At 41.5% G+C, this 14,865-nt stretch overlaps 1 protein-coding gene across 1 annotated transcript; it reads right to left on the minus strand.

The window, feature by feature from the left end:
• Positions 1–454: 454 nt before the first annotated feature.
• Positions 455–13,881, minus strand: ywhaba (tyrosine 3-monooxygenase/tryptophan 5-monooxygenase activation protein, beta polypeptide a). The gene is made up of 7 exons (XM_028407202.1): positions 13,744–13,881; positions 10,002–10,162; positions 8,751–8,891; positions 5,447–5,570; positions 3,897–4,060; positions 3,539–3,634; positions 455–2,673 (listed from the first exon to the last, which is right to left on the minus strand). Exons 2-7 carry the CDS (start codon positions 10,152–10,154, stop codon positions 2,617–2,619), a joined length of 735 nt encoding a protein of 244 aa, XP_028263003.1. The 5' UTR covers positions 10,155–10,162; positions 13,744–13,881; the 3' UTR covers positions 455–2,616.
• Between the last annotated feature and the right edge of the window lie 984 nt (positions 13,882–14,865).

The raw sequence follows: 14,865 nt of genomic DNA on the forward strand, positions 1-14,865 counted from the left end.
ATAACATGTAAGGTGAAACTAGAGTTGGAATTTTTTTTTTTTTTAAAAGACATACACAAATCTAATATTACGTCAATAACCAGGGTGGGGTGGTGGGGGGGCAATCGAATAGGGGGTCAGAGGTGGGGTCATTTTTTTTGTCATTTTTATATTTTTTTTTATTGGTGTCCTTAAGCTAACTCTAAAAATTTCACAACCACGTGCGCGCTAAGCAATAAAACCGTCACAGAAGCAAACTTTTTTGTTGTTGTTATTTTTGGGTTATTTTTTTTTTCCTTTTTATTTTAAGCAGAATACTGGTCAGTAAAAACAAAAAATGATTTCAGATACCAGATATACAGACAGGCTCGGTGCCACATTCACTACTGCATGGGATCATTTTTTCCTTAGAAAGCGAAGAATAACTGCCTTTTTTTTTGTTCAGCTAACGAGAAAAAGAGCGGCAGGGAGGATCTCAAATCTTTTAAACGTCAGTGCATGAAAACATTTGTCCCCAGCGAAAGAAAAAAAAAACATTGAGACACATGACTTTTCTACACCTATAGAGTGGAATGTCAAGATGGTTTAATGACAAGGTTATTGTGACACTGAATGGAGAAGGACAAAAAAACAGGCTTTTGGACTTTTTGCATTGCTAGACAGTATCTTGATTACTGGGGAGAAGGAAGGCGGGTTCTTGCAAATTTCGCTGATCTGAAAATGAGTTGGAAAATGTACCGTTTGTTGCTGATTTGCATGGTTGCAGTGGTGACATAATCTTACAGTCGCTTGACATGAAAACCTTGATCCAAACTACAGGTTTCTCTCTCCTACGATTGGCTGATCGGCTGTAATTTGGCTCCTCTGGCACACGTACCTGGTGTGGACTCATACCGCACCAAAGGCGACACTTAAAAAAAAAAAAAAAAAAACATGGCTAGCTTTGTTTCCATAATTCATTCTTATCTTTTAAAAACAATGCAAAATAAAAAGCATTCAGACTGTATAAGGCAGTTAACTGATGCGCTAATCCTGATTAGCAAAGATGGAATGATTGGGGGGGGGGGGGGGGGTGTCACAGGATCAATACCCTGGCCTAACACAAATTTAGGTGCCAATCCAGAGAGTGTACACTCTCATGGTGATAAGCAAAGGCATGCATTCTGGCTGGCAGATTGTTCAGCAGCAACTGGACTTGTCTAAACTTGTCAGTGTGAGCAGTGAGCGGCATAAAGAGAGAGCTGAGATAGAAGAGAAAAAAAAACAAACTAAGTACCAAAAAAAGCGATCTGGTCAAGCATCAAACAGCAGCGGACTGTAACGGCTTCAGGTTGTTTTTTTTTCCTGTTTCTGCAAGCGGGTGTTAACGAAACGACATCCACAAACCGTTTTCTCAAAAGACAGATTTACAGTTAAGCTCTAAAAATGTTTTACAATTTTACAGTTTTCAAAAACCGGAAAGAAAGATCAATTTTCTACAAACACACAAAAAAAAGCCATTGCAAAAAAGGGGGAAACAAACATGTGGTTATTAAGGAATTAACTTTAGGGACAGTAGTACTCGATGTTTTTTGTTTTTTTAACAGCACCCGACAGGAGGTGGATCCAAGGAAGGAAGGAAGCAGGCAGGTCCCATTGGTTAGAAGGGAAATGTCTCAAACATGATGATGGAATGTATGTTCTTATATATATATATTTAATAATTTTCCAATTCATTAACACAGGAAAGATGTAAAAATGGTAGTAAATTAAAACTCCTGGTGGCGGAGGAATGCAGGTTTTTCCATTTTTTTCTCAAATTTAATTGTATTTTTAAATTTGTCAGTGTCACAATACAGCCTTGTAGGAGCACCCTTCTGTATAAACCTCAGCAGAATTGCCCTGCTGTTCAAACACACACCCACCCCCCCTCCCCAGCTTTTATTTGTGCCATCAAACAAAGGATCCGGTGGCGAGGTGGAGGAAAAACTAAGCATCACAGTGTTTGTTGAAAATAAATGGACAGTTTAATAACCTTTTTTGTGTTGTTTTGTTAAAAGTGGAATAAAACCAGCCATTTTTTGCCACTAAGAAAAGCCAAAAAGAAGGAATGGACAACTATATAAATGCATTAACTCACTAGAGAGAGGAGGAGGTGGAGGTGGGTGGTGGTGAAGGGAGGAGGAGCAGGGTGAGAGAACATACTGAGATGTTAGGGAGGAGTATTAGTGAGGAATGGAGGAGAGAGATTGAACAAGGAGAAGGTGGGGGGGGGGTCTTCATTTATTTGATGATTCTGGATTAAAAACCCTCCCTGCGTGTTATAAGACTACACCGGCCGTTTGGTTTAGTCCGCTGGCCTGCACTGGAGTGATGGAGGGGAGGAGGGATGGAGTAATGGTGGGGGGGGGGGGTGATGGAGTAGTTCATTTTATCCACCTATTTTCTTTTTTTTAATTTAAATTTGCCTGTAAAGGTCAGGTACTATTCATGCTGTTGGTTATACAGAAGGGAGGCTGGACTTGAAAAAGTGGGACGAGGGAATGAACGGGCTGTTTATGTGTACGAAGAGAGGAAGTCGAGAAGAAAGAGGAAGAGAGATAAAAGGAGGAGGAGGAGGAGGACGAGTGTGGGGATGGGTTAACAGTGAAGTGCGCTCTAGTTCTCTCCGTCGCCGGTTTCACCCTCATCTGCCTGGTTTTCTGATGTCCACAGCTGCAGGGAAACACATGGGAACAGCTGTAAGTGTCAGTACAAAAACAAGGATACAACGCAAGACGGACATGTTTCACTCCTGTATGTCACATGTGTAGTCAGTCAGTGTGACCTCACAGCACAAGCACAGCAATACAATATGTCTTTAAGAGGCAACGATCATAAAGATAGAATTATTAAAATAGTTTCTTAAGTATTAAGCTGCAGAACGCCTGGATTAGTTTTGTATGTGTATGTTTTGATGTCTGATCATGGACTACTGGCACGTGGTCTTTTTTTAATTACGTTTTAATTATGGATCTTTATGAAATTCTAATTTTCTGCTTCCAACAAAACAGCTCACCACACACACACACACACACAGTGCAATTAAGTACCATCAGAAAGTTAAACGTGTAAACCAATCTGTTTCTCTTCATGGTGCAATTTTGGCAAAATAAACCAGGCATTTCATACACACCCACTATTTGTATGCTTCTTTTTACCAGAACATTATGTGAGTTTGGAGTTTGCCAAATTTAATGAAATTCCCTCAAGTAGTTCTTGTTCTTTCAGTCCTTCACTTCTGTTGAATATTTAATAGAACGTGTGTTTTGTTTAACACTGTAGAAGATGATGCATGTGGCTTTGCTGAGCTGCTGGCTGACCCGTTAACTAAAGTCAGACATAATTTCATAAACTATAAAACACTGATGTGAACAGATCTGTGTTCCTAATTTCAGCAGGAATCTGGCCCACCCAACTAAACAGCAATTCTAGTAAACATCTTCACCTACTTCATGTAATTATTTGGATATAAGACACCAGATACGTTCCCAGATGTTATTTTAAAGGAACCACAGTGTGTGTCAGAGTGCATACTCACAGTGAGGTTGTCCCTTAGTAGCTGCATGATCAGCGTGCTGTCTTTGTACGAGTCCTCGTTCAAGGTGTCGAGCTCAGCGATTGCCTCGTCGAAAGCCTGCAGGGAAAAGTTCAGATTTTCATATGTGGTTTATTGCCTCTGGGTACAGATCTGAATCTCTCAGTTTTGACAGTCATGGTCAGAGTACTGTCTGAGGGCTTTGGGATCTGTGAGGAAACCAAGAGCTCAGCAGCTGGTGAGACACTGCTCCATCTTGGCTGCCAAACGGCAGGCTGCTCTGTGGAGGAGTGGCCGCCTGTCCATCACCTGGAGTACCGCAGAACATTCAGTGCGAGTAAACAAAGCGCTATGCACCCACCTGTTTGGCCAGAGAGCAGGCCTGCTCGGGCGAGTTGAGGATTTCATAGTAGAAGACGGAGAAGTTAAGGGCCAAGCCCAGGCGGATGGGGTGTGTTGGCTGCATGTCCTTCTTGCTGATGTCGAAGGCGTCCTGGTAGGCCTGCTGAGAGTTGTCCACCGTATCTTTGAAGACACAAAAACACCAGTGAGTTTCACTATGCTGCACACATGATAATCTCATACCACACAAAGACCATCTCCACATGAGAACCCAGACTGGGGTAAACACTTTTTTTAGTACAGTAAAATAAACAATAGTTTACAGCCATGCTAGCAACTATGTGACACTGTAACAAGACTACATGTAAAATGTTTACTAGTGAAGTTGCAGTTAGCATGAGAAGCAGTTGTAGAACACAGTTATAGTCGAAAATTGTTGACCTGAATACGTAGTAAGGCATTACTGTGCTCATTCGTAGAAACCAACCCTCTCCCACTTGGAGAAACCAGTGGGTGACATCACAGCCACTTTGTCCATAGTTAGAGTTGATGGTTTACACAGTGACCCAAACACAGCTCAATGGCCCCAATGGGCGAAGTTCTGCTAGTGGAAACACACAGCTGAGCAAACTGACCTACAACCTGCCAGCTAGTTCCTGTAACTGAAACACCTGCTGTGGAAAAACATCTAAAGGCATAGCGTGTAGTCTTAAAAAGGACACAAACCTAAGGAATCATCCTCTAAGAAGAGTAAATGTCCTCTGTGTCAGCATGCCTTACGGTCTTTATCGAACAAGACAATAAACAGCTGCTGTTAAAGAACAGTTTACACATCAGAGTAGAAAGAGAATTATGATAGGTGACACTATGAAGTCACAATCCCCTTTTACAAAGCTTTGTGCTTTGGCATATCACCATGACAACCAGAGTCAGATGATTGATAACCTTGGCAACAAACACCATGGGCTACTGTCTCTTGGCAACGCTCTAAATGAATCGGTTGCGTCACTAACAGCAGCTTGAGCAAAAGACTAGAAATCGAGGACAAAATAACTGCGTGATCAAGAGACGTCTGATTTGCTCAGTGTGTGTAATTTTCATCAGAAGATGGTCTGAACGTGACCTTTAACAGGTGCTGGAAGTGTTTAAGCATCATGGTCGCAATTATGACAATCTCTTGCTATTAATCTCGGTTTCTTACAAACCCAGCCAGCTGACACACAATGAAGCGTGGAGGCGTTCTTCAACAATTGTCTTATTTATTTACATAAATTATACAACCTTAAATACTGTGTCGCTTGCCAAAAAGGGATCAGTTCTGAGCAATGCAGCAAACAAACTTTTTTTTGAGCTATAAAAAGGATGCCCTGGTTACGCTCTGATTACCTGGGTGGCCCACTGACAGGACAATCATTCTTTTAAGTGGGTTCAAAGCCCCACAGGTTAATAAACATCCTTCTGCTCAACTGTCCTCTAACAAAACAGTGACGCTCATTCAGCTACACTGCTCAATTTATATAGAGTAATGTAAATATCTGCACAAAAGATCAGTCCCATCCAGATCCTTACCCTTCTTTGAGTCCCCAGAGGCCACCTCTGACAAGTATCTGAAGTAGTCTCCTTTCATTTTGAGGTAGAACACCTTGCTCTCCGACTGAGATGTATTGGGAATGAGATATGTGTCGAGCAGACTCTGCAACACAAAAGACAAAGGGAGGGATTTTAAACAAAAAGAAGCTGTAGGAGAACACCACAAAGAACCCCTGCAGTGGACCCTGGCAACTTGATTACAGCTGGGTTTTACTACCGTTTTATTAGCACCCCAAACCTGTAATAAATGTAATCACACCCACAAACCACAATCATTCTCATACAACCATCAATACTGCACATTTAGAACTCAACTGTAGTATATAAAGACGCAACTCCTCCAAATGTCACCCATCATTTTCCTGAAAAGTAGTTTTGAGGTGTTTGAGTGTGGCCGCCATCTTGGCAGTTAAAGAGCCACTTGGATAATGAGCATTAGTTTGAAAGGAGGAAAAATAAGCCGAGTTCATCCGTGGGGTGTCACTCACTTAAAGCATGTGTGTCATTCTTGTTCCTATTGCTGATGTCCTCGTCTGATCATTTAAAGGCAGCTTTTACACAGATCATATGATCAGCTGACTTTCCCCTGGAGCATCTACTCACTGAGAGCAGCTTTGTTTCGCTGATCACATTCAGACCTTTCAGCCAAGGAGAATTATGTTTTAATCTGCTGACTTCAGTAACCTGTCCTGGGAAATGCAAACATCTATAGGGGCAACAACTGTTTAAGTTCAAAGCTTCTTGTGTTCAGCATTTTCTAGAAATGGTTAATCAATAAATATATTTAATGCCAGACTTTCCTCTTGCCGTGCCTATGGAACCTTCTTCATCATTGCCTTAGAAACCAGTTAGCATTAAATGTATATTAGGCACCAACACTAACTGCTGGGTGAAGTGGTAATCAGGTACCAGGCCTACAGAGAAGTGCTAAAACTGTAGACTAGGGATGTCCCAATCCGATCACGTGATTGGAAATTGGGCCCGAGTACGTGATTTCAGACTCGATCGGAATCGGATGTTGCCTCCCGATCAGGACTCGGATATATATTTATTAGAGCTCTCAAAGTTAATGCCTTCTGTGCAGGGTGGCTGTGTGTCCTACAGTGTAGGGGTATGACAGTTGCTTTTGGTGCGAGAGGTCCTGGGTTCAAGGTCTCGATGAGCTGCTGCGTGTCTGAAATCTCCTAGCGTGGTGCTCTGGACACACACAGACACAGGTTTTGCTGTGAGTGCCGCCTTTATAGCGAATCTTGAAAGTATCGGATCGGGACTTGGTATTGGCAGATACTCAAAATCAAATGACTCGGAGGCAAAAAAACTGATCGGGACATCCCTACTGTAGACCACTTGAAGTTTGTCTGTAAAGTCAGACATTCAAAAGGAATACGTTTAATACCTGCTGCAAAAAAAAAAAACGTTTTCGTCCTTGCATGTTTTTGGATTAACCAGGAGTTGTGTGGCCTTCAGTCTGAATGCTAGTGAAAAGTTTGTAAACACTAGCACCTCTCTCATTCTGCTAGTCTGGAACAGTTAGGGATTTTTTTCTCTTCCATTAACTTGGCAGCAAATGCATCCCACATTTGAATAAATGTTAATTTTTCCTACTGGCCTACTCGGTGAACTCTTCTAGGTCGAGGTTAGTGACACATTTTTCTGTCCCGCATCAAAGCATTCCCCTTCCGAGTTGGTTCCTGCTGCCTTTAAGGAGAGCACATCTCCAGCCATCCTTTCCTCCTTTCATTCCAGCAGCACCACATCACTGCAGAGCCTTCCCGTTTGACCTTGAAGATATTATTAGAAGTCTGCTCATGCGCTAAAAAATTTCAGTCTGGTTTGACCTTGAGCAATTTCTGTTCTACCCTAGTCAGGACTTGACAGCGTGAGGGTTGCTCATGAGGCCTAAATTACATTCATTGTGTTAACGTTTAAGAACTACAGACGGTGTGTTTTTGTGAGTGAGACTTTTAGCTGAATTTAGCTTTATATACTTTCAGGTCACATTAGGTTCAGGAACAATTACTACTGCTCCTTATCTAATGCTCCTTAACAAGAGTACTGAGGCTAAACTGAGAAGCAGCTGCATTTTTGGTTGCCGAGATTGAACCTACATCTATTATTAACAACAACTCCTCAGTAATTTTCTGTTTTTTCTTGCAACTGCAGCTTCACCACTGGCATTAAATGAGGACAGGGAAGAAGATAGAAGGACTCATTCGCTCTGGAAACCATGGATATGTTTTTCACATCGCCACATGTTGACCTGACAAATTGAGGCACAGTCTAGGTAGATTACCTGAAATAACATTTTTTTTTTCCTTTGGCAGATTTGCTTGTTAAAAATAAGAATCAGACTAGACTCAGTTGAAAGATAACTCCTGTTTCCGCCCTTATAGCAGCACACATGCACCAAATGACTGGACAGTGTCAATTAAGAAAAAAAATAAAACATGCACATTAAAGTTCTTTAAGTGGCTACTTGAAGCTAGCTCCAAAAGTAGCCTCTATGTTAAAATGCACAATTTCACAGCAGAAATACATGATTCCAGAATTCCCTCAACAGCTGAAAAGTACCTGTGATTCTGCCTAAACTGCAGGTACAGCTATAGGCAAGTATCCCAGACTGGTCTGAGTGTATAATACTGTGGAGCCGGCAGTATATTGCTAGCTGGAGGCTAATGCTATACTATTAAAAATCTATTCTTGAATCTTATCTCAAATTGTAATTATACCTGCTCCACAGAGCAGTGTGTATCAAGTGTGACATTTTTGCTTTATTGTGACAGTTAGGGCCACCCCTGGTCACAAAGGGCTGTCCATCTTTATTTCCATTCTATAATACAGCTCTCTGCGTGTGTAATTTACTCAATGCAGTACTATCTTTTGGGCTCAGCTAACAGCAGCTACCTCAAAGACAAGAAAAGGAAACAAAAGCAATTTCACAAATTGTGCTTCTGTACGAGCTCTTTTTTTGCCTCTGCACCAATACAAGAAAATTAAGCTGAGATGCCCTAGTGGGGTAGCAGGGCGAAAAACTGAGGGGAAAATTAAAGCTTTGTTTGACAGCTCTTTCAACAGCTGCCAACACTGCTGCTAGCAACATTATTACCGACTCCACAAAAGTAACACCATGTGACATTCTTTTCTCAGCCAGGAGGGATAAGCTACAGTGTGCTTTCATCCACCATCTTTCCCACTCCTCCCATCATGTCTTCTCTCTCTCTCTCTCTCCTTTTTCCCTCACACCCCCTCCCCCCTGGCTGCCCTTCCCCATTCCTGCCCATACCAGCACGTCGTGGCAGATTTCTTGGAGCTCAGTCTCGATCTTCATGCGGTAATCACGGGCCATCTGCTGTTTCTTCTCGTTCCCGTCCGTCTTCTGCTCGATGCTGGAGATGACGCGCCAGGATGAACGGCGGGCCCCCACCTAATGCCAACAACAATGTCAATGAAAAAGTAAACTGATATAAGGAGAAAATATCTTATAGACACAGCTGGAAAAATACACAAAATAGAATTATTTTTTTAATATTTAAAATGATGTATGAATGTAAGCTAAATTAGTAGCGGCAAACCATCCACAGGCAATCTCACCCAACCCATCTGACAAAGGCTGCTTCTTTGTCATGTGAGGTAAGTGTGACTGATTCTATTTTCTATTTCTGAACTAAACATAACCACAGACCAACAATTCTCCCGGTTGCAGCTAAAACATAAGGCATCCAACTAAAGAATAAAGAGTGGTACTTAAAGCTAGTAGGCTCAATGGTAAATAGAGCGCCAGTGCTAGAAAACCCGAGGCTGCACTTACATAATTTGAGCTTCAAAGTTAAACTATAAAATCTAGAAGGGAAAAAAAACATCCAAACAGCACAGCTACTGGCAGTCTCTACATCACTGAAGATGGCATTATAACGAGATGGGATATGCTATAGTACACTGCCCTGATGTTACAGTGTGAACATGATGTTCTGTCGGTCCAAACTTCCACAGTGAATGTTTCCTTAGAAAAAGTCATCTGAGAAAGAACAGAGGCTTTAACTTTAGTGGAGGGGGCGTTCAGCCTTACAGCAGCCACAGGTGTGCAAAAAAGGAAGACAGATATAAATGGACTGAGCAAGTGGTGCAACTTGTGAGCATCATGGTGACTTCTCACACTGATAGTCAAGACCACGAGGAGTCAAAGGGTGGTCCCTTTAAACTGAGTTTAATGTGAAAACAAATAGGAAAGCAGAGACTTCCAAAATTAGCAGGAACTTGTTTCTCTACATTTTGGCAAGGATTAGACTTTTCCTCCTGTCCGTTTATTCATGGAGTCATAACACTCAGCCTGGACACGATGCAGAGCTGTCTTGCTAGTTTTTTTTGTTTTTTTTAAATGGACTCAGTTTAAATACATCACACGTTTACACAGCTTTAGTTAACAAAATTCAACAGCATAATATTTATGTTTATAAGAACATCGTGCAGCCGTTTTAGCTTGAACTTGTTGAAAAAATCCACACCCAAACTATGATTCATTAGATGGATGCCATACCACATTCTTGTAGGCGACAGACAGCAGGTTGCGCTCCTCGTTGCTGAGCTCCTTGCTCTGCTCCGTTACGGCCTTCATGGCAGCCGCCATGTCGTCATAGCGCTCGGCCTGCTCTGCCAGCTTGGCTTTCTGCACCAGGTCGTTCTTATCCATTTTTTAGGCTGCAAGAAACAAGGGGGAAGGGAGGGGAAGAAGAGACCAACTGAGCGTTTTAGTGATTTTGAGACTGCAAAATAATACGGAGCGGCGAGATGGTTAAATAGACAGGTGTGAGAACATGAGGTAGGCAAATACCCATAATGTATTGTAAGTACAGCATGCTGAAGAAACAGGGGTAAATAACAGGAAGGGAGGACATGAGCGGGATAGCTAGTGAGTGCCACTTGGTTTAACAAACAAAGAAACATGTAAAGACGGTAAATCTGTCCATCATCGAACCCCTAAGACTGGTTAGCCAATAACTAATCTGTCATTTACGCACCTATCCACATACCAAAAAAAGCACCAATACTTGCAGAGACTTGACGGCACTTCACAAAATGTCAAAAACTCAATTCCAGTAAAATGCCTGCTCCATGTTATTTCATCCCTGAGGGCTTTCGGCTCTCCAGATGAATCTGTAGGTCTAAGTAGGCCACAGCCTCGCTTCCATCTCTCTCTCCCATCTACGCATCAAACTAAAAACGCTTCACAATGAGCACCTTCATTTTTAATCTGTGTAACCTCCTTTTTAAATAGTTAAAGAATCTACGACCACACCTTCACAGGCAAATCTCCAAAACTCCGTCCATACATACACCAGACAGGGCATCAGAAATTCTTAAGTTTGCGACCACCCTTCCACCAGAAAGAAATTCAAAAACCCTCCTGCTGACGCCAAGCATCCTTGAAGCTTACCTGACCTCTGACCTCCCTGTGGAAGCAGGGGGTCAGTAGAGTGCTTCCCTATGGAAGGTAAAAGCAGAGTATTGTCATTTAATCTCACCCTACCTCTTCTAAATTAGGGAGTTTGTCAAATCTATTTGTATGGGAATTTTAATAGATAGGTCTCCACTTATCAGTCTTGATTCAAGAACATATTTAAAAATCTGTCTAACAAGTTTCAAAAAAATGTTTTGAATTGCTGTTGTCCTCTCTTCCTGAGAAATACCCAACACCAGATCAAAACAGTGTGATCAAAACAATTAAAAAAACAAACACAGCAGGCCCAGTGTTCTGAGTTTAGATTTACATCACTTGTGATTAAAGCAACTGTGATTGGTTCTTCCATATTCAATGCACAGTGTGAAGTTTACCTCAACACCACCAGATGGCACTGAGGCATCCATGGCAACTAATACCCCCAAATTCAATGGTGGTACTCAGGACTTAGTCATTACATTTAAAAGTGGTTACTCAATGAAGGCTTTGATGCAACATTCCATTTAAATCACAACGCCATATCAATGTCCTGATTTCTATTCCTGCTCACTTAAATTGTAGTTAGCTGGTCATAGATAGATAAATCAATATCAGGTGATTCCAGTATTCACTAAAAAAAACACAAGGGACAGTAAGATATTTACTGAGACTTATTTTAAATCTGATAAACATTTGAGTTGTGGCATTGCATCTATCCCTTTAAAATCTGGTGCTGTGTGTCCAACAGATATTTATCCCTACTTTTTTTTATTAAATAGTCAATGACAACATTAACAAAACATGACATGTCAAAACAAAAAAAGAAAAAAATCCCCTAGGTTTAAATATATAAAATGTCCTGGAATTCATGGTATAACCACGAGGTATACCAATACAATGTTTTTTAAAACTCTTTAAAATAACACTGTTAGAAAATTAATGAAAAACATAAAAATCATTTCATCCATTCCAATCAACTACACTCATCATGCAGCCACGCTTATTATGCACTTCCTATGGTTCTACAAAGTAATTAAAAGCCTCTCCGCTGGGTGTGCACCAGAAGCTTAGAGTGCTGATACAAAGGCTGAAAAATCAATTATCTGCTAATATGGCAGAGATTTCCATTACATTCAGAAAAAAAAACTAAATGCCCTTTCTGTCAAATAACAGGAAAATAAAATGTGATTCCCTCAGAATCAATGTTGTACCAAGTATGGTATCAGGGAAAGTAATTTATAAAAATAATAAGACATATCCATATTTATCAAACGTTTGAGGCAAAAGACTAAAATGTGGCAATTTGACATGTGCAATAAACATCTCTAAAATAGTATTTTTTTCATGTGCACCTTCCAATCAGAGATTGAAACTATACGGTGAAATGTGATTTCACTGTGACTAATCCATTGATTCAATTAATCTGTGTGAACCCCAATATTATATATTTTGTAGGAAAAATGATTTTAAATGAAACATGGGCTCTAATGATTTGACGAGAAGTAATTATTTTACACGATTCACAGCCGACAGACATTAAAAGGCCATGTTATGACATATTAGCATCCTGATGTTAGCATTTAGCATGAGGTAAAATGCCGCTTATCACGGTCACAAGCGTATTAATGACGCCTTACTTAACCCGCCATAACGACCCCGAACATCGGTTAAAATTGAACAACTCGGCCTCGTTGATCAGATACAACTCATCCCGCACACCGCCAGCACACTTTGCATTTGCAAAGCTGTTATCTAAACCACCTAGCTAACTATTAAGGTTAACTGGCTTATTTGCTCCGAGGGGTGAAAAAAAATGGGGGACTCCATCTTCAGCTGCAGACCGACATAAACCCATAGCTAAAAATCCACAGCTCGCACAAACGTTTCGACGCGAACATTTTAACACAGCCGCGGGACCGGAGTATTTAGGCTGTGGTGTTGAGTCGGCCTGCTAACAGCTACGCCCTCCTTGTCGCATTCCCCTGCGGAATTTTAAGATGGAGAGATAGATTACCGCCTGCTAGCATGCTAGCTAACGTCACAGAACGGCCGCTGGCCGAAGCTGTTAGCTTAGCTGCTAACGGGACCTGACCCAGTTCAATCTGAATGGCGATGTGCTGACATCGAATCGAGAGGCCGAATAACCTAGATGGTTAAATGCGGCGTTTGTTTCGTGTTTTCACTGCGCAATACAAGTTACATAACGTCGAGTGAAAACATTTTTTATATCAAAGTCGCGTTTGAAAGGAAACTCCCGGGAAATATGGAGGGTGTGTTAGCTTCCATATCGCTTCACTACGCCATGACGGCGCTGAGTTTAAGACAATCCACTGTCGCACTGATCTATCCTCAGTCTATTCAGCGATTAATGCGGCAAAATGTTCTGGGTGCACCGTTTTAGCTAGTGGCTAAAGGGCTAGTCGTTACGTTATTCTCCGTAACGTGCACCTAGCACTGGCGGCTAAAATGTCTGGGCTGTTCTGTCGACGGCTGCTAAGCTGTCAAAATGGCCAAACTTGGGTACTGCTTCTCCCTCCCTATACACCGATACCGCACACCACGCATGCATCGACGGGAGTCCAGGCCTACAAATCTTAAAACACTGCGGCACATTTACCCCACAAAGGACACCGGCAAACTCGTAGCGTGTGTTTTGTGGGTTATTTCTCGATCTATGGCCACATTCTCGGCCTAAATACTCGTACCCAGCCCCAAACCACAATAGGTATCTTCCGCCGCAGAGGCAAGCAATGGGGGCACCGCTAGTGCTGCTGTTACCCGCAAAAGACTCGTCTCATTTTGTATAGAAGACAATAATCGAGTGATATGTAAGTGAACTCACATTTAGAGCGTACTAGGAATCCCGATTTTATTCTCTGAACGATGGGAGTTTGTCAAGCCGTCCTCCGCTCGCTGCTCAGGGTATTCAGGGCAGTACCACTTCCGCCTGCGCTGACACTTCCGCTTCCTCTAAACCCCACCCCTCCCCCCGCCAGTTTCCATAGTAACCGCGCCAGGGGGTTTCCTAAGCATGTTGCGAGGGGCTTTGACGTCACGCGGGCCATGGCAACCGCTACAGGATGACGTGCGCCGGTCTCCGTGGCAACTGTCTCCATGAGGCTGCTGCTGTCGTATCTGAGTTCACCATCGTGTCAGCTGACACAGCTTTGTGTGGGTTACACTGATTTCTGCATTCATTTATACATTATAACGAGCAGATCTGTTTCTCCCACATCACTCATTTTATTTTATTATTTTTTTTTACAGTACATCTTCTAAATGTGTCCTCAAAAACAAAATGGACGCTGCATCTGAAATCTCCTTGTTATTCTCTTGCACAGATAGACGCCACAGGAAATTTTTGAATTATTGTTATGGTGTTGAGGACAATGTGTGCAAGTTATGTATTTGAAATAATAGGTAGAAATAGTAATAAACTATGATGATGATAATCAAAATACATTTACCCTCCTGCCTGAACTATAAGCTAACATTGTTATTTTGCTAGCTGACTGCAGTTCAGGCCCTTTAAGTCTTAGCATAGAAGCTAGTTTACTGCACTATATCACATTACCATTTATGCTGCTGTGCAAATTTTGTACATAATTCCTTTACATTTACTGCACTATATCACATGACCATCTATGCTGGTGTGCAATGTTTGTAAATAATTCCTCTTATCTTTTATTTTTTACTGCACTATATTCTATTTTATTCTATTTATTCCCCGAGGGACCCTCCCAAAGGGATTAATAAAGTATATTCTATTCTATTCTATTCTATTCTATTCTATTCTATTCTATTCTATTCTATTCTATTCTATTCTATTCTATTCTATTCTAGTTTGCAGATGTAGCAGGAGTGGCAAAAGAGAGTATCTCACAGAGTCTTTCTAATTTACAACATGCATATGTTGATGTAATTCTTTTTCTTTTAGGGCGACAAAGAGAAGGCTAAGGATCTG

Source organism: Parambassis ranga, chromosome 5 (assembly GCF_900634625.1).
Source record: "Parambassis ranga chromosome 5, fParRan2.1, whole genome shotgun sequence".
In the NCBI taxonomy this organism is placed as follows: Eukaryota; Metazoa; Chordata; class Actinopteri; family Ambassidae; genus Parambassis; species Parambassis ranga.